The 20196-nt window shown below is 35.0% G+C and overlaps 1 protein-coding gene across 4 annotated transcripts in view; it reads right to left on the minus strand.

Annotated features, from left to right (window-relative positions):
* Not11 (CCR4-NOT transcription complex subunit 11) overlaps positions 1–20196 on the minus strand; it is a 172708-nt gene that overhangs the window by 68791 nt on the left and 83721 nt on the right. For all 4 annotated transcript variants that reach the window (XR_016549416.1, XM_090404488.1, XM_090404487.1 and 1 more), the window contains one exon: positions 4341–4473. Coding sequence is in view for 3 of the 4 variants with exons in the window: in XM_090404488.1 (XP_090260614.1) it covers positions 4341–4473 (133 nt within the window). In the remaining variant the exon portion in view is untranslated. The remainder of the gene's footprint in view (positions 1–4340; positions 4474–20196) is intronic.

Here is a 20196-nt window from a genome sequence, read left to right on the forward strand (position 1 = left end):
GAAATCTGGACAATAAAACAAAAAAGACAAACAAAGATTAATAACAGCAGAAATGAAGTTTATGGGAAAAACTGCAAAGTATACCCTATTTGATCACAAAAGAAACGAAGAAATTATGAAAGAATTAAACCAAGAACCGGTAATAGAAAAAATTAAAAAATATAAACATAAATGGATGGAACACGTTCAAATAATGAAAACAGAAAGATTACCTAAACAAGCCTTAAAGTACAAGCCATTAGGAAAAGAAAACCAAGACGTCCTCTTAAACGATGACTTCTAAGGCTATGCTAGGCCTAAATCCTTGATATGCATGATGATGATGAAATTCCTAAGGATTACAACATACAATAAGCAAGTGTACTACTCATTTCCTCCTTTAGTATCACTACGGCATAATCACATGGTGGTATCCAGCAATTGCATTACTAAATGCAAACAAATATATGTACATTTTTTAGGTTATCTTATATATAATGATGCTTAAGCATTATTTATAAATTTTTGCACTCAGTATATATAATAATTATGATTGTGTGAGATTTTTACAATATCTCTCTCTATTTAGTATATCTTCAGTTTTCATGTCAATATTATCATCTCCATTTACATTAAAAGTACTGTAAATGATTCCATTTGCAGTACTTTTTCCTCTATTTCTAAGTTTTTTCAATAGCCTCCAGAATGTTTTTTCACCTTCCTGATATTTATTTTCTCTGTTCTTACCAAAGTCTTCCCATGACTCTTGTTTAGCTAGTTTTACACATTGTTTTGCTTTGTTACATTTTTCTCTGTATTCTGTAATAGCACAAGCTGACTTTTACTTGCAAGGAACTTTTGATATGCTTTCTTCTGTTCCTTGACTGCCTCTCTAACTTCCTGAGTCCACTATGACATTCCGATTTTTCTATCCTAACAAACAACTTCATCACATGCTTCTCTGGCTGAATCAATCAATGGGCTTCAGGCTTACCACTGAATCTCCAAGGTATGGTTCCTGTTTACAAACTCTGTCATTTTTCTTGAATGATGTCTGTGTATTTTAATCTACAATTCACCTCTATAAGCTGCACAACTTTGATTTGTTTTAAAACTTTCTTACATACTTTTCTTTTCAATATAAAAATTCAATTTTATCCTACTTAAAACTAAATAGTGATCACTTCCTATTTAAATATATACTCTATATACTCTTGTGTCCTGAAATACTGGGAAAAATCACTATCAACAATAACATAATCAATAAGACAGAGTTTGTAAACAGGAACCATCTTCTCTCCATGTGAATTTGTGCACATTTTTATGTTGAAACATAGTGTTAATAACCACTAATCCATGTCCTAAATAAAAATCCAGTAGCTACTCACCATTATTATTAGTTATGCTGTTTTCTCCAAATTTTCCCAAAACCTTTCTGTGTCTGGTAATCATTTCCTACTCTGCAGTTTAGATCTCCAATGAGGACCAACTTTTCTTGTTGTGTCAGATGCCTTCTCTAATGCATCAAAAAATTTCTCCATTACTTCCTTAGCAGAATCTTCTGTGGGACCATATGACAAATAAGTCTCATTGTCCAGTTACCTACTCTGATATTTGCCACATCACTCTACTAGATACTGATTGCTATTCAAGATTATCCTCGTATTTAGTGTTGAATACTATAGATACTCCTTTCTGATTATTATTTGCCTGAATATAACATTTTGTATTTGTTGCTTAAAAAGATCTTGCTTATTTTTTTGTCTTCTTTATTTCAGTCACACCTATTATGTCAGTTTGCTACTTATCCTATTCTTCTGTTAGTTCCATTTCTTTCCCATTGATGTCTCTTTCATTGATAGTGCCAATTTTGAACTCAGTTGAGGTTGGGCTGTGTTCTGGGATTTCTTCCAGTAGAAGACTTTTTGCTGTTCATCCTGGTTCTTTGACAAAAACAATGGAGGACCTTGTTTAACTGGGCAATGCCCTAGCAAGCCTGACAGTCTATCATGTACAATCATTTTGCATTATGATTTAAGCCAATAGGAACATAATTTGGTTGGCTAAATCCCAAATTTCCAGCCTATCCTCATTCAGTCAGTATCCAATAGATACCTAACAAGGTGCACCACAAGAAAGTGAGGATTGAACATTAGATCAGAAGTCCTAGTCTGTTCTCTGCATTCCTTAATAGGCTACATGAAGATCTCCTCAAAGTTATACAGCTTTGACTCTTAATGTTAGAGTTAATTAATCCATATCTGATCTTCTTGAATGAATAACTGAGATTGGGAATGGTACCTTATGAAAAAAAGTTTGCAAGAGTTATTCCACTTCATAAGAGTGGTTCATCATATAAGGTGGAGAATTATATACCAGTGAGTCTTCTTAGTGTTACAAAGTAAGAAAAATTAATTGGGAAACCATGTCCATGATATTCTTGATAGATATCACTTGAAAAAGATACAACATGGTTTTTAGGGATATTGTTTGACAGATCTACTTAGTTTTTTTATGATGATGATGATGGAAATAGACAAGGTAATAATGTGATTTAATGATATGCTATGATGTGATTTAACAAAACCTTTAATGGAAGCTACTTATTAAAATGTACCAAACAGACATTGATGATCACCTAGAAAGAAATTCATTCATAGTGTGTTCAAAAAGCAGGAGTGTTAGGGGCAGAGTGCCATAAGGTGTTCAATGTTAGGGAATTTATTGTTTAATATCTTCATAAATGATTTAGGTTCAAATATTAAAAGTAAAATTTCTATCTCTGCTGATGATTTAGAGCTGAGAAGATTGGTCAACTGTCTAGATGGACTACATTCTTAGGATGATCTTAGAATTTAATGTGAACAAATGTAAGTATATCAAATTCAGTAAAATATTAGATGGATATAAACTGAACAGAAAGGCTTCAGAAAAAAAAAAGTAACGAATATAAGTGTAAAAATAATCATATAATTAAAAGTTATAAATCTTTTTACTTTTTTTTTATTATACTTATTGCTAGTTTAGATTTTGTAACTCTGCACTTACCACGTGCCTGATTAGAAACTGATATTTATTTTTAAAGAAAAAACAGAAAGTGTTTTAGATTAAATGTACTTGCTGGATATATGATAATTATAATAATTTCCATGTAATTTATTCTAATTCACAATTTGATAAGTGTATGGTAATATCTGTTGTTGGTTGTAAAGATATTCTCCTTTCACTAATCATCTATGAGTCTTCTCAGTGTGTATGTGCACTTGTTCAGAAGACTCATAGATGATTGACAGCTGAACAGAAACAGAGAGAGAGTCGGTGCCCAGTCAAATAATGAGAAAAAAAAACAAAGAGAGACAGAGAGGAAGTTTGAGAACCAATAACAAAGAATTTGGTTTTATGGAAGTTTCTGTGAAGTTTCTTTTGTCTTATTCATATACATCTTTTAAACTCTTGGCATGCAACTTCGTTCAATTGGAACAGTCATTTAACTGGGCCAAATTATGCCATTCCTGATGTGGTCCAATTAACAAGAATCCACTGTATAATCTGACAAAAATGGAATTATTTGCATTTCTGTTTATTCCTAAAGAAATGCATATAAGTATTTTGGTTAATTTGGACACATCAGGACTAGAACATTTTTGCTCAATTAAGTGGCTGTCCCAATTATGTGAATTTCACGTTAATAGTTAAAAAGATATTAAAATGACAAACTAACAATTCAATGAGCAACAAATCATTTATTCAAATTAATTACAATAGTGAATATGAACAAATTTAAATTTTCCTCATCATCAGTATCAACAGACAAGTAATTTTTTCAACTGATGACAAATCTTTACAAGCCATCTTGGTAAGATCCAAAATTCCATAAAATTAAAAACAAAATGATCACAAAATAGAGCACTGAAAAATTTCTATATTTTTCTAATTAGGCACTGGCTCAGCATGAAAAATGACAAAAAAAAAAAGGTACTCACTAACACTAATTTGAAACTGTCCCCCTTAGAAGGTAATATGCTGTATAAGCTGAGTCGATGAGAGGAATGATGATGAATCATTTACATGCTTTACTTAAAACATGTGAAGGAACAAAGCTAACAAGTCATTTATAAGCTGTGGTCTGGCACGGTATGACCTTTGAAGTACTTTTGCCAATAAGCCTTAAACCAACTAACCTTTTACAAGTGATTACCTCAGAGGTATAATCTTGATGGCTGCACTCTTGTCCTAAATAAACAGCTGCCCTAATTAATCGATGGCCCAATTAACCAGATTCTATTGTATACTTAAAATTTAAACAAAAAGGTGGCATTTAGAGCTATTGTTACATTTATTTCATTTACTTAAATGCTTACTTCATCTTCACAAACATGAAGAGGTGGTGCCAGTCGCACAATTTCTGGTCTAAAGCACTGTTCTAGTGGTGGTTGCTGACCTATTAGAAGAGCATCCTCAGTTTTCCTTGTGATATTAGAATCTGCACTTGGCCTAAATTTAAAAAAAAAAAAATTCTAATGTCAACAGAACAGCAGCTGGCAAATTTGAAAACAAATTTACCAATTTGTGCCAGTACAAACTATGTAGTAATACCTTCAAAATGGTAAAAACATTAATCAATCAAAATCATCAGCTAACACCTTTTTTATTCATTTATATGGAGTAGATAACGTATAACGCTACTGTCAAGATGGGTGAAGCAAAAATGCTTTTCATATTCCCCCTTGTTTGTAAAGGAAGTTATTTGGGAAAGGGAGTTTAGTGAGCTTTACGCTCGCCCTCTGGGGGCAGTTGTATTAGTTATGATCAGCTGGGAGTGGAATAGCCTTCGGTCTTTTGTATTTGTAGTACTACTACTCTGTTTTGTTGTAATTGACAGCTTGTGCGATCAGCGGGTTTGAATGCAAACCTGACTTGGCGAAAAAATTTTCTGTGAGATCGCGAAGAAGGGAGGAGATGTATGGAATGCCAGTTTCTCAATGAATCTGTGAATTTCTGATAAACCATGAGGCATCTAGAATCATCCTTAGGCAATTATTTTGGATTCTTTGTAGTTTTGAAATATTTGATAGTGAAGTGCAACTCCATGCTGGTGAAGCGTAGGTAATACTGGACGTATAACCATCCAGTAAAGTAGTAATTTGTTTTGTAAGTTCAGTTTACTTTACTCTTGCAGTTGATCATTGGGTTGAGTTGAGCTATTACTTTGGATATCTTGGAGCCAATGAGACTGATGTGTTTGTTAAAAAGGAGTTTTTTATCCAGTAGTACCCCAAGGTATTTGGTCTCTGATTGCCATAAGATCTTTTAACCAGGGATGTCTTCTTTAATGCAGACCTTTTTTCTAGAGAATAACATGGCTGAGCTTTTGAGGGGGTTTACTCGAATCCTCCAGTTGGCGAACCATTTTTCCAGTGCATTGATACTTCCTTGGAAACTACTGATTGCCAGGTGAGGGGCTGAGAAACCTTGCTAGAATAGCAGTGTCATTGGCATAAAGGGCTGTGGTTGTTCTTGAATTTAGAGCGATGGCTGATACTTAAATCGAGAACAGTAGTGGGGCCAGAAGGAAGCCTTGAGGTACACCAGCTAGAATTTTGCACCTTGATGAAACAATTCCATTAAGCTTTACTTGCATGCATCTTTCACTAAGGTATGAGTTAATAAGTTTTACTAGCTTAACTGGAATGTTGTTTTCAATAAGTCTGAAGATAAGGCCTTGATGCCAGACCTTATTGAAGGCCTTGGCAATGTCCAAGAACACAGCAGCAGTGTGGAGGTGCCATTTGAAACCATGGATGATGTGTTTTGTTAATCAATGAATTTGTTGCACTGTGCTGTGAGCCTTGCAAAAACCAAATTGCTCGTTTGGGATTATTTTATGTTTGTCCACTGCTAGTGGTAGCCTTGTTAGGATGACTTTTTCTGTTACTTTACCGAGGCCAGAAGAAGACTGATGGGGCCTGTAGTTTGGGAGAGTTGTGGGTTATTACCAGGCTGTTTTCATCAGCAGTTTTTCAAGCTGTGGGAAACTACTGGAGTCTTAATATGGAATTGGTTATATTAACTAGATGAACTATGGCCTTCCTTGGGAGTAATTTTATTATTCTATTGGTGATGCCATCGGGAACAGGAGCCTTTTTATTCTTCAGTTGGGATATAATATTGATTATTTCTGTTGGAGTAGTGGGAGTGATGAGATCTGAATTATCCTTAGGCTGTCTTAAGGCTTTTCTGACCTGACAATGAATTTATAAATGAGATTAATATTTAAGTTTTCGTAAGATGGGCCTGCATTGATTTTCCAGGTTGTCAATTAGGGCTTCTACTTTTTCTTCATCTAAGTGTGCAATTCCACATTTAGTCTTCATAGGGGGAAGGGGCTGTCTTTTGGTACATAGAGTTTTTAGAAATTTACAGATGGCGTTATCTTCTGGGTGGAATTTCCGTAAGTTTAGATTCCAATTCTGAATTCCTATGTTTCTGGCGAGCTTCTTGAACCTGTCTGTTCAAGTTGTTTAAGATTGTTTTGTGCTACAGTATCGCTTTCTGGCTTTGTTTTTAGCTCTGATCAGGTCCATAACCTCTTCCGGAATCCAACTGGACAAGTGGAAGACAGTAGTTTGTGAAATTGATACTATTGCTGTGTTAATTTGTCTTCTTAGGTTGCTTACAGTTAAGTCTATGTGTCTTCTTTTTTGCAAATGACAGGAGGTGGGCCAATGTGTTCTGGGAGAACCATAGAGAGCTTATCCTATGCTATAAAAGATTGTTGAGGGAGAGAGTTGATCCTGGGTACCTAGCTTTAGATGGATGGGGTTATGATCTGAAGTAAGCTCTTCCAATGTCTCCAGCTGATATTGATATGTGATGTTTTTGAGGATGGCTATGTCTAGTACATCCGAACTTCCTGATGGCTGCAGTGGGTGGGCTTGGTAGGTCCAGCTGCTATTGAAGAGTTGAGTGACGAACTGAAACAAGCTATATGTTTGGAGCTGGGGACTCCTGCTATAATTATGGAATCCGTGGAGCTGAGGATGGAGTCTAAATCCAATGTCAATAGTGGAGTGCTGGGAGGATTGTATGCTGCATAGATTTTAAGTCTACTTGCATTGCTGGTGTGTACCTTCACACCTGTCACTTCAAGGTTCAAAGTTTGAGGGTTGGTTAAAACATTGTAGTTTAAATAATTTTTGATAAAAATGGCTGTGCCACCACCACTAGAGTTAAGTTTGCCTGGCCTACATAGTATATATCTTCTTAATCTTGGGTTGCTAGATGGTCTGAAGTGTGATTCACTGATCAAGATTATGTCTGGATTATATCTGTTTGCAAACTCTTGCAGTTCCAGAATTTTATTTGTCAGGCCATCAGCATTCCATGCTATAATCATGAGTGAGTTCGGTTTGATTTTTTTATACATTGTAGACAGCTGTCAATATGGATTGGGTTTCTAGATAGAATCTCTTTCTGGAAGATGGTAAGAGGCTTGCTTTGCTGAATTCCTGCAGCATGGCAAGTGAAGCAGTTAGAAATGATGTAAAGTTGGAGCTTGTATGCTCTTGAGATGTAGGAATCTGAGTTCGTGCCTCCTCTGCATATGTTTTGGTCATGGATGAAGGTCGCGTACCTTCCTGCACTACTGAAGGTGAGATATTTCGAACAGGAGGGTGACCTGCTTGGTTGCTTATGGTGTCATTGCATGGGGGAGCAGGGTTCACTCTTGCTGACTCACGATTTTTTGGGTGGAAAAAGCATCCCTTGTAATTGGCAGGATGTGGTCCTCTACAGTTAGCACAACAAGTAGGTGTAGATCTTAGCTTGACACAGGTGTTGGTCTGCTGTCCCTCTGCACATTTCAGACATCTGTAGGCTGCTCTGCACAACTTTTGGGCATTCCCAAACTTCTGGCATCTATGGCATTGCCCTGCCAATACCTTCTTCCTTAGAGGCTCAGTTGTAATTTTTAACCTGCAAATATCTGTCACTTCATATATCCTTTTCTGGATATTGCTAATTTCAACTAACACTAGTGGCATTGGCCTTTTGTCAGATCTCAGCATTCTGCTGACTTTGATTGGGGGGGGGGGGGGTCCTTGACTGATGAGGTCGGCAGTGACTTCATCAGTTGTGATACTCTCAACAACCCCTCTAAGCACCACTTTAAGATTTTTTTTCTTGCTTGCTAGTGCGAAGGTATGGGACAATTTGGAGTTGTCCAGCATTTTCATCATCTTAAGATAATCTGAGACAGTAGCAGGATGAATCTTAACACCCTCATCTGTATTTCTGACCCTGGAGAAGTTCACTGAAGGTCCTTGAAACCGAGGTCCACTTCTCTTTGTCTCAGAGGATCACTGGTGGGACCTTTTACTTTTTGTCTTCTGTAATTTGTGATGTTAAATAGTCTTCCATAAGATCTTCAGTTGTCCTCCATCTTTTGGTTGCCTGTTCACCTTGGGCAACCAAAAGATGGACGAGGATTCTTGGGCAGTGGGAATGTTGTGAATTCACCCTCTGTATCCTCAACCTCTCCTTCTTGATCACTGACCTGGGTGTGTGTGTTTATAAATCCTGGGAAATCCATATCAAGCCTTTTTAATATCTTCTTGAACAGGTCAAGCAACTGATCTTTGCTAAAGGCGTGCACAAAATCGTTGGTGATGTCCATACTGAAATGAACAGTGCCTTGGTAGAGATGTCTCTTGTACAGTTCTACTTGTTAAAGTAATCCTGTAGGCTTATAGCCTACTAGCAAATCCTGCAGACTCATGCAGAAGTCTACTAGCACAGTAAAGCAATATTTAAATTTTTAATGCCCTACTAAAAGGGAGAAAGGAGTGTCAAGAACTCACTTGGCCACAGAGTGAAAACCTAACTCCCTAAAATACCATACATCCACCACTGGTCCTCATAACGGGTGGGGCCTACACGGCCATCAGACCTCTTGCATTTTTCATAGAGAGAGGGAGACAGTAGGTTTCAAGCTGCGTTGGCACCAGTGCAATGTGAGATTCCCAAAAAACCTTGTATAAAATCTAATTAGGTTCAATCTAAAATAACATGTCTGATCTCGTCAAAAGTCCAAACAAAAGTCACCAATACCCATATGGAGTAGATGAGTCCTTTTAACCTTATCTAGTGTTTGGAGACTGAGTGGGCAGTTCAATCTCCACTGGTAGCCAATCAGAGATAGCTGGCCCATGCGTATCACTAATTATAGGTGGCACCAATGAAGAGATAGGCAAGCAAGTGCTTTCATCTCTTGGTACCTAACCCTAACAGGATATATTACTGTCTGAAATAATGTGAATTCTACGGTCAATTTTCTTGAGTTTTTCAGGAAAAAAAAAACCTGCTTGCCCATGCCAGAGATCAACTAATTCAGGAATTGGTTGAAGATAGGCTTAGAAAAAGTTCCTACAGTCAGCGACTAGACTTGAACTTAAGTCTACCTTTGGGCAGCCTAGTTGCAGAACATGCAAGCGCCACTTCCACCGAGCTACATAGGCTTTGGATTGTGGTACAAACATATGTGGGTCAAAAAATCTGAAAACAAACTCATGATATAAATCATAAAGAATCATGAATTAGGAAGAATTATTTCTGATATTTCACATTTTCTATTTAATGAACATTTCCCATGACAATGCAATTATCATTAAATATAACTAACAATTATATTATATATCATGGGGTTTCTGGGAAAACCCTATAACTCCAATTTTGCTGAAAATGGAGTTAATGTTATCCACACATGCAAAATTTTATGCTCTATCATCTGGTAAAACCCTCTTTCTCCTATGAGGTATAAGGTTGGAGTTATAGTCTTGGTCAATTTTCACTAAGTCCAAAAATGACATTTATAGGCAGGGAAAATCTTTTAAAATCACTTAGTGGATTTTCTCAAAACTTTTACATAATTGCTCACAGCCTGTTATACAGGGAAAATCCTGTAAGTCCATGAACACTAGTGATAATTTTCTAAATAAAGTTGGTAATATTTGATTATTTCACAATGTCAGAATTAAACAGGCTATTGTGCAATAGAGACTTCAAAACTTTAACTCAGTTTTTCTCAAACTTTGCAAAATGGAGTTATATGGTTTTCCCCAGATGTTTCAAAAAAAAATAATTACCACTTTCATATTCAGTTTTTTTTAGAGACTTCAAAACTTTAACTCAGTTTTTCTCAAAACTTTGCAAAATGGAGTTACAGGGTTTTGCCAGAAACCCTACAACTCATGATAGGTATTGTATAGAGATTCAATGATAAAGAGGTATACTTAAAGAGAAAGTGAGAATAGCATGTTTTCCAGGTGTGCAGATCAAGGATGTTAGTGAAGTTGTTAGTTTATAGAAGGGAGAAGTGAAAGAGAAGATTGTAATGACAGGAACAAATTATTTGAAAGGGGAGAAATATGCAATGAGAGAAGAATTTCACTGTATTACACATAAAAAAATCCTTTGTTCTAAAATGAAATAGTAAGATTTGTTGATATGAAAAAAAAAGTAATGAAAATAATAAATTTCATAGTTGGTTGTAATTTAAATAAACATCAATTCAAAAAAGTTAATTACGAGTATAATAATGTGTGATGTTCAATCATGCCCTGTCATTGCAAAGATTTGTTGAATGCTTGGATGAAATACATTTATCTTTACATGTGAAAAATGGGCTTCTAAATGTTTTTGATAGATTTAACAATGAATTTAAATTTTTTAAATTTAAAACTACAAAGATATGGAAAAAAGTATTGATGTTATGTATGGGCATATAAAAGCTTTTAACCTGAAACTAAAACTTTTAAAACAAGATTCCGAAAACTAGAAAATGAAAAGATTTTCAAAATTTAAAGAAATTTATTGATGAAAGAAAATTTTGGATAGTTTAGCTATTCAGAATTTAGACATTTTTATTGAAATATTAATATCAAATGAGAAACAATTTGTTTAAAGATTTTAGAAAAATGAAAATTTAATTTCTTAGATATCCTGATCAATATTCTATTGATATAATTCAAAATCATCTAAATCTCGTCTAGCTAAATTTACCAAATATTTAATTTGAATTAGCTGAGTTCCAGCATACTTCAATATTGGAAAACAAATTTACTGAAATTAGGAAGAGCATGAATGAAACAAAGATGACAATTATAATATGGATGATAAAACACACAAACTATGGAGAAGTCTACCAAATCAATTCAGTAAAAAATTAAGTCCTTTTCTTTTAATGATCTTCTATTTATGTGAGACTTGATTTAGTTTCTAAAAGAAGAAACAGATTAACTGTGAAAATTCAGAAACTTGTATTGCTTTAAAGGTGACAAAATACAAACCAAATATTGAAGTATGCTGGAACTCAGCTAATTCAAATTAAATATTTGGTAAATTTAGCTAGACAAGAGTTGGATAATTTTGAATTACCTATTTGCTGGCCTATAAGACGCACCCCCCTTTTTGTACACATTTTTTAGGAAAAAAACTTTATCACTGAATATTATAATGAATTTACAGTATTTCAAATATAAAGTAATAAGTAGGTCGACTACTTTCAACAAATACCTAATCTAACTAGAAAAGAGTACCCACCTTTTAATCTTCTTTATCAAAACCCAGAAAGTCATCTCCAGAGCTAAATGAAGAGACACTTGAGACCTCTTGTGCCCTTGAAATCTAAAGTTTGTTTGAGGGCACATCAACCAAAACAAATATTTTTGTTTCAGTCCACATACATAGCTGGTTTCTCTTCATAAATCTTGAACACCATGATGTTGATCCAGTAAAGTTGGCAATCCCTCTGTTAGTGGCTATCGCTTTCGCTTGATGAATAATCATTTTGGTAGACACTGAAAGTCCCGCTTTTCTGTGGTCTAAATTCCAAGTATTCAGTGCTGCCTCAAGTTCTGGCCATTTTGCAGTTTTCTACTTCGCAGGTTATGTTTACTGTGAGTTGCTTTTTTTAGATCCTCTTCCTGATTTCACCAAGTTCTTATCATTTTCTCCGTGGGGTGGCCCAAAATGCCTCTCTGCAGCCCTGTTTCCGTGCTCTTTAGCATACGCAATCACACGTAGCATGTATGCAATATTGTAGCAATGTCGACGTTTTTCAGCCATAATTTGCCAAGAAATTTAGAGAAAATTTAATGGCAGAAATTTATCACCGTTCACAACAATCGCAACAACTAGAAAGTTTAAATGAACAGGAACACAGCTGCGATCGCCGCTGACAGCGCATGTGCATCCACTGAGCTCTGCGTAACTGAAATGTTCATATACACCGCAAGGAGGCAAGAAAGAAATTGTGCAACTCGGAACAGAGAAAATTTCCAGTAATGAAAGTAATAAAAAAACTGAGTATCAGCATATAAGACGCACCCTGTTTTTCAGACCTATTTTCAAAGAAAAAAAGTGTCTTATATGCCAGCAAATATGGTATATCAATAGAACACTGATCAGGATATCTTCTTCTTCTTATTGTGCTATCTTCTATCGAAGGTCAGCGACCATCTTGGCGAACAAACTGTGCTCTTGTGCTAATCTGAGCAGTTGTGCACTGCTCTTTCCTGTCCACGTCTTGATGTTGTCAAACCATGATATTCTTTTTCTTCCTCTAGTTCCTTTGCCATCAATTCTTCCTACCAAAATAGTTTGTAGAAGTTGGTATTTGCTGTTTCTCATGATGTGTCCAAGATATGATGTTTTTCGTTTCTTGATTATTTGTACAAGATGTTTAGCTTTGCCAATGGATTTTAAGACATCTTCATTGGTAATTTTTTCTGTCCATGATATCTTTAGCATTCTTCTGTATAGCCACATCTCAAAGGCTTCGATTTTCTTGATGGTTGTCGCCTTCAATGTCCATGTTTCAACTCCATAGAGCAGAATAGACCACACGTAACATTTCAGCATTCGGCATCTGACTTCCATGTTTAGGTCTTTATTGCAGAATAGTGTTCTCATTTTCATGAAGGACTGCCGGACAACTTCAATCCTTGTCTTTATATCTATTTCTGGATCCCACCGTTTATTAAGCCAACAACCAAGATATTTATATCTTGACACTTGATCAATATTTTTCCCATTGAGTGTCAGTTTCATTGATGAGGCTGGATGTTTGCTGATGATCATGTATTTTGTCTTGTTGATGTTTATATTTATTCCCATTCTTTGGCTTTCTATGTATACTCTGTCAACGAGTTTTTGGAGATCCATAATGTTATCTGCAATTAGCACGGTGTCATCTGCATATCGTAGGTTGTTAACAATCTTTCCATTTATTGTGATTCCCTCTGGACATTCTTCCAATGCTTTTTTAAAGATTACCTCTGCATGTATGTTGAACAGGAGTGGTGAGAGCACACATCCTTGTCTCACTCCTCTTTTGATGTTAATATCACTGGTGGTAATGTTGTCTAATTGAACGGTAGCTGACTGATTCCAATACAGATTTGTTATTAGTCTTATGTCTTGTTCGTCTAGCCTTATTTGGTGAAGGATTTCTATTAAGTTGGTGTGTCTGACTTTGTCGAATGCTTTTTCAAAATCTATGAAACACATAAAGACAGATTTCTGTTTTTCTATGCATTTTTGTATCAATATTTGGGTACAGAAAAGGGCCTCTATAGTACCAAAACCATTCCGAAAACCGAATTGTGTTTCACTTAGAGTTTCTTCACTTTTTCTATAAATGCGATTCTGAATTACTTTCAAAAATATTTTTAATGTTTGGCTCATTAGACTAATAAGTCTGAAGTCACCACAGGAATTCGCTTTGGGTTTCTTTGGGATAGTGATAAATGTAGATTTGAGCCAATCTGATGGAAATTCATCACTTTCATATATTTTATTAAATAGTTTTTCAAGAAGTTTGATGTTATCTGGTTCGATTAATTTTAAAAATTCTGTTTGCACACCATCTGGTCCACTGGCTTTTCCTGTTTTACTTGTTTGTATAGCATTCTCTATTTCGCATTTCATGATTGCTGGTCCTTGAATGTTATCTTTTATATTTATAGGCTTCTGTCTAGTATCATTGAAAAGTTCTGTTACATATTTTATCCAAATCTGTGCTTTATTCTCTTCTTCTAGAACTATTTTTCCATTTTCGTCTCTTAGAGACACTATTTGCTTTTTCCTCAGGAAATTTCTCAGGATATCTAAGAAATTGAATTAAATAGCTGCACACATATTATAGCATGCTGTGAAATGTATGTTTTCAGGTGTTCTTAATTTTGGGATGCAAAAAATTTCTGATTTGCCATTACTAGTCTATAGCACTATTCTATCAGGAAATCACCAGCTGTGCCAGTCACTTTTGCCCTCCCCCTTAGACCAGTGTACAAAGTAACTCCACTTTGGTCAAACTGAGCCAAATGAAATTTGACATTTAGGATAATTCCAATTTGGGTGGATGATGTTTAATGAAATTCAGTATTTTGGTTATCAATGAAAATGTTCAGTCTTCTCAATTTTGCTTTCAATTGGGACAATGGTAGAAAAAAATAAAATTATATCATATGCTTACAAATAACTGAATGAAAGTAAAAATTTCTGGTCCAGCAATAGTTTGTTAGAGTGAATTTCTTTTAGCATAACATCAATGAGATTTGATTAAAACTTTTCAGTAGTCTCTAATAGGGTGCAAAATCTGTTATAGTAGTGTTTGCTATACTGAGTCAATTGTTGTAACGAGTATGTGTTCACTCGGCTGGTTCTATTCATCAATATTCACAAAGTGTTTTTTATGGTTTTACTTTTCCTCTAATTCATGCACTAATGATCAGGATAAATATCCCTCTACCATTTGTAATTCAGTGTCCACTCCATCAGAAACAAAAAGTCTCAAAGTCTTGATTGCATTTCTCTAATTATGAAAATATTTATGTTCTATAGCTTATGCTTTTGTCACCTTTTTATACACCTAATTCCATTATTATATTTAATCTACAGCTTGGAAATTAGTCCATTTCCAATCTATTCTAAAGAATAGGGACAAGGCTTTGCCAATGAAAAAATACATTAATGGTGGTTAATATCTATTACCTGGAAAGCTATCAAATGACAATAAGTACAGATCTTACCACTGGCAATTAATAAATGAGCATTTTTGATTATTCATATCACCCACCTTTGGATAAATGTCATGGAAAAGTTTGGAGAAAATGGATTTGTGCAAAAGCTTACTAATTAAGCTCCCAATTTATGGTCTGTCTTCTGCAACTGAGTTGCTATCTTTTTCTCTGGTCACACATTTTACATGATAGTAGATGGATCTTTATATATTAGAACTTTGCAAGGAATGTGGGGATACTTCAGAGCTCAATTCTTTCACCCACTCCCTTCCTTTCGTATATCAATGACCTTCTCCAGCTGAATGCAAATCCAGTTTTGCTAATGATGGTCTAATGCACTCCTCTTTCTCACATGCAAAACAAAAAATTTCTCTATACAAATTAATAAAACTTCAGGAATACCTACTTCTACAACTCTAAATTCTGGTCTTTAAATTGTTCTTTACTGGGGTTCTAATAACCTCAATAAGAGCAAAAGTCAATCCTGTCTTATTCCTCACAAAAATCTTTTCTTTCAGTCATCTCCTAGGAGGAGGTTGGCAACCATGTCACAGAACCTTTTTCTTTCTTTTGTTGCTCTGGAACATTTTTGGTAATTCAAGCTAGTCCAGTCCTTAATGTCTTCAAACCACATTCTCCGTCTACCTCTCCCTCTTTTTCCATCCAATTTCCCTTCTAATATTAATTTCTGAATGCCTTCTTGTCTGGTTAGATGTCCAAAATATTTAAGTTTTCGCTCTTTCGTTATTTTCATTAATGTTCTTTTCATTTTTGCTTTCTTTAAAACATCTTCGTTTTTCATTTTCTCTGTCCATGGTATTTTCAACATTCTTCTGATGGTCCACATTTCGAAAGCTTCTAATTTTTTTTCTGCTTCTTTATTTAAAGTCCAAGTTTCACTGTTGTAGAGAAGGCTTGACCAGATATAGCATTTTATTAATATTTTTCTTGTGTCTATATTAATGTCTCTGGATGTTAGAACAGTTTTCATATCAATAAAGGCTTTTCTTGCTATCTCTATTCTTCTTTTTATTTCTTTAATGGAATTTCCTCTGTCTGTAAACATTTGTCCCAAATATATAAAAGACTGAACCTGTCCAATTTTCTTTTTGTTACCAGTTATGTTCAGTTTCTTATTTATTGGTTCTTTTGATATAATCATGTCTTTGTTTTCTTTAGGTTAATAATTAGTCCCATGTCTAAGCTTCTGTTGTAAATTTCTGTGATTAAGTTTTGAAGATTATCTTCAGATTCAGCTATAAGAACTGTGTCATCTGCATACCTGAAGTTGTTGAAGTTCCTACCTCCGACTTTTACACCCTTCAGTTCTGAAATATTTTTAAAAACTTGCTCACTATATATATATTGTACAGTAAGGGTGATAAGACACATCCTTGCCTTACTCCTTTTTTGATTTCAAAGTTGCCAGAATATGTATTTTTATATCTTATTGAGGCCATTTGATTCCAGTATATATTTGTAATTATACGTAGATCTTTTCCTTTTAATCCATTATTCTGTAGGATATGTATTAATTTCTTGTGATCTATTGAATCAAATGCTTTGGTATGATCAATAAAACAAAGATATATGCTTTTCTGGTTGTCAAGGCTTCTTTCACATAATGTTTTCGAATTGAAGATTCCTTCTCTTGTACCTCTGTCTTTTTGAAAACCTGAATGAGTGTCTTCTACTTCTACTGACGAAGTGCCTTTTATTCTTTCTAGGATTATTCTCAGTGGTAATTTTGTAACATGGCTTGTTAAACTTATTATATTCTGTACATTCAAAAGTTCTTGGAATTTTGGGAATAGTGACAAAGATGGATTTCTTTAGATCATCAGGGATGCATCCTGAATCATAGATGTTATTAAAAATAACCTTTAGGTCATTAAGTGTGTTTTCATTTACTTTCTTCAACAATTCAATAGGGATCTGATCAGGGCCTGGTGTTTTACCTGTTTTCATTTGGCTTAGAGTATATTCAATTTCTTCATATGTAATTGGTTCATCATCTATATTTTGTATATCTGGTGCGCGTCTGTGCGATCAGAGTCAAACAGCTGTTTTCCATATTCTTTCCATCTTTTTATGATATCTTGTGTCTCTAGTAGCATTTTTCCATTTTGATCTTTTATACAAGGATTATGGTTGAAATTTTTCTTTTTATGTCAGGGCTTGGATTGATTTATGCATTTCTTTACTATTGTGTTTCTTGTCCAATTCCTCTATTTCTTTACATTTTTCATTTAGCCACTTGTCTTTAGCCTTCATGCATTCATTTTTTATAATTTTACTGAGTATTCTATAGTGTTGTGTACTTTTCTTTTTTCGTCTTTCATTCATAAGTTCTAGTATAGTTCGCCCACCGTTTGTAGATCTCTCCTTGGCATTTTGCCAAGAATAGTCGATTCATGCTGAAGGGGAGAAATAAATAAAGGATGTACAAAATGGTCGCCAACATGCAAAATCATGTGCTTTGTCTGTCGCTGTACTAGCTTGATTTTTGTTGTCGCTTTTTTGCATTTTTTTTATTATTAATTTGTATGATTGATCCAGTACAGTCAACAAGTTCTGTTGCTAAACATTTTAGTAGCTCCTGACATTCTGCGAAAAAGAATCGTCTCCTTGTTCCCCTTTCTCAAGTCATAAAATTCACGCAATTGCAGGCGTATCGGGGTCGACTGTTAAAAGAATGCGTAGGGAATCAAAAGATGAAGGTAAGCCAAAATTTAAATCTCCTAAAAAAAGTGCCAGAGTAAAGAAAACCATCGAAACAGTAGTTTTGAATGATTTTGATGTAGATGTTATAAGAAGAACTATTCACGAATTTTACGTGGTCGAGAAAAGAGTGCCAACTGTTAATTGATTTGTGCTTAAAGAAAAAATTAATTTTCCTTGGAAAAGAGAAACTTTAAGGAAAATACTTCATGAAATCGGATTTTGTTTTAAAAAGTCCCAGAATAAAACGAAACTTATCATGGAGCGAGGAGTGACACTGTTTTATCTAGAACGCAGTATTTGAGAGCAATAAGACATTTCAGGGAGGAAAAAAACGATTGTGTATCTAGAGGAAACTTGGATTGATAGTAATTTAAATTATGGAAAATGTTGGCAGTCTAAAGAAGAATGTGGAGTGCTACAAACCGGAAATGCCTCGTGGCGCATAATAATTTTGTGTACGGGTGGAGAAATGGGTTTTTTACCGAATTCAAACTTACTATACAAAGCCAATTACCAGAGGCAAATGAATTCTACTATCTTCGAAAAGTGGGCAGAAGAAAAATTGATTCCAAACCTTCCTAAAAATGCTGTTGTTATAATTGATAACGCTTTATATCGCTCCATTCGATCAAACAAAGTTCCATATTGGTCTAATAAGAAGCAAGTTCTTATGGATTGGCTCTCTGCAAATAACATTTCTCATTCCCCAGATATGCGAAAAATCATCATCATCATCATCATCATCAAATTCCTGCCATGTACCCTCAAGGGGTGTACAGGATATGACAGTACTACATGAAAAAATTACATCATTACTAACTTCCTATCTACAATTTTCCTCCAAATCAGTCTGTTACTTGTCAAGACTCCAACATTATCAGATCTTATGTTTCTATCGTCTAAGGCACTTTGTACCGTATCAATCCACCTATATCTTGGTCTTCCTCTGGGTCGTTTTCCTGCCAACCTGGAAGAGAACACTTGTTTTGCTAATCTTTCCTCTCCCATTCTATTTAAGTGACCATACCATCTGAGATTAGCTCTGCTAACGCATTCCTGGATGCTGACAATGTCAAGTTCTTTCCTAATATCCTCATTTTTAATATGATATTGCCATTGATGCCATCTGTTCACGCCTCTAATCTTTCTCAGGACTCTCATATCTGCGGTCTCTAGTCTTTGGTCAAGTGTTTTACTTCTGACCCAGCTCTCAGATCCATAAGTTAAAATTGGTTTGAACACAGTCTTGTATACAGCTAATTTAGTGTTCCGACTAATTTCTTTCTTATTCCATATGAATTTATTCAACTGACTTCCCACGATACCAGCTTTGCTGATTCTGTTGTCTATTTCTATATTTAGTTTACCATCTTCAGTAAAAATTGTGCCTAAGTAGCTGAAATGTTTTACTTGTTCCACAGGTTCTCCATTCACAACACAGTTGACATTTTCAATGATTCTGCCTATTTTCATTGTCTTTGTCTTTTTATTGCTGACCTTCATACCATATCTATTACAACAGCTATTCAATTTAGTCAGAGAATCTTGCAGACTTGTAGCGGATTTATTAAGAAGTATAACATCATCCGCATAAAGCAAAGAGCTGACATTAACATCTCCAATTTTGATATCAGGTTTAATACCACATTTCTTCATAATGTGATCCATATAGATAATGAATAACAGAGGGGATAATGTACATCCTTGTCTCACACCAGATTTAACATTAAACCATCTTCCTGTACTTCCTTCAATTCTAACTGCTGACTCACAACTCAAATAAAGACTAAGTATTGCTTGATATAATGCCCCATTGACACCATATAACTGCAGCGTATTGAATAGCTTCTCTCTTGGCACCTTGTCATATGCCTTTTCCAAATCGACAAAACTTAAATACAGATCTTTGTTATATTCCCATGCTTTCTCGACTATTTGTCGTAAAGTGAAGATCTGATCCTGACAGCCTCTATTTGGCCTGAATCCAGCTTGTTCTTCACCAAGCTTTTCTTCCACAATTCTTCTCAACCGTTTCTCAAGTATACTTGCATAGATCTTGCCAGGAACACTCAGTAGGGAAATACCTCTGTAATTCTCACATTCAGTTTTATTTCCCTTTTTATATATGGGTACTATGAGAGCTCTACTCCAATCATCGGGAATTCGTCCCTCTGTCCAGGCTTTCTGAACTATGCAGTGCAGCCACTGTAAGACTCTTATACCACCATACTTCAGCATTTCTGGTCGAATATCATCTACTCCTGCTGCCTTTCCACATTTCAAGCCTTTGATGGCTTTTTCTACTTCAAGTATGGATATGTATTCCTGACTGCATGCCTGGTCAGTGTTTTTTATCACTGTGCTGTCATCACTGCTTGTTTCATTTAGCAGTTTTTCAAAGTAATTACTCCAT

Source organism: Typopeltis vanoorti, chromosome 14 (genome assembly GCF_054136105.1).
Source record: "Typopeltis vanoorti isolate ZY-2024b chromosome 14, IOZ_Tvanoo_1.0, whole genome shotgun sequence".
NCBI lineage: Eukaryota > Metazoa > Arthropoda > Arachnida > Uropygi > Thelyphonidae > Typopeltis > Typopeltis vanoorti.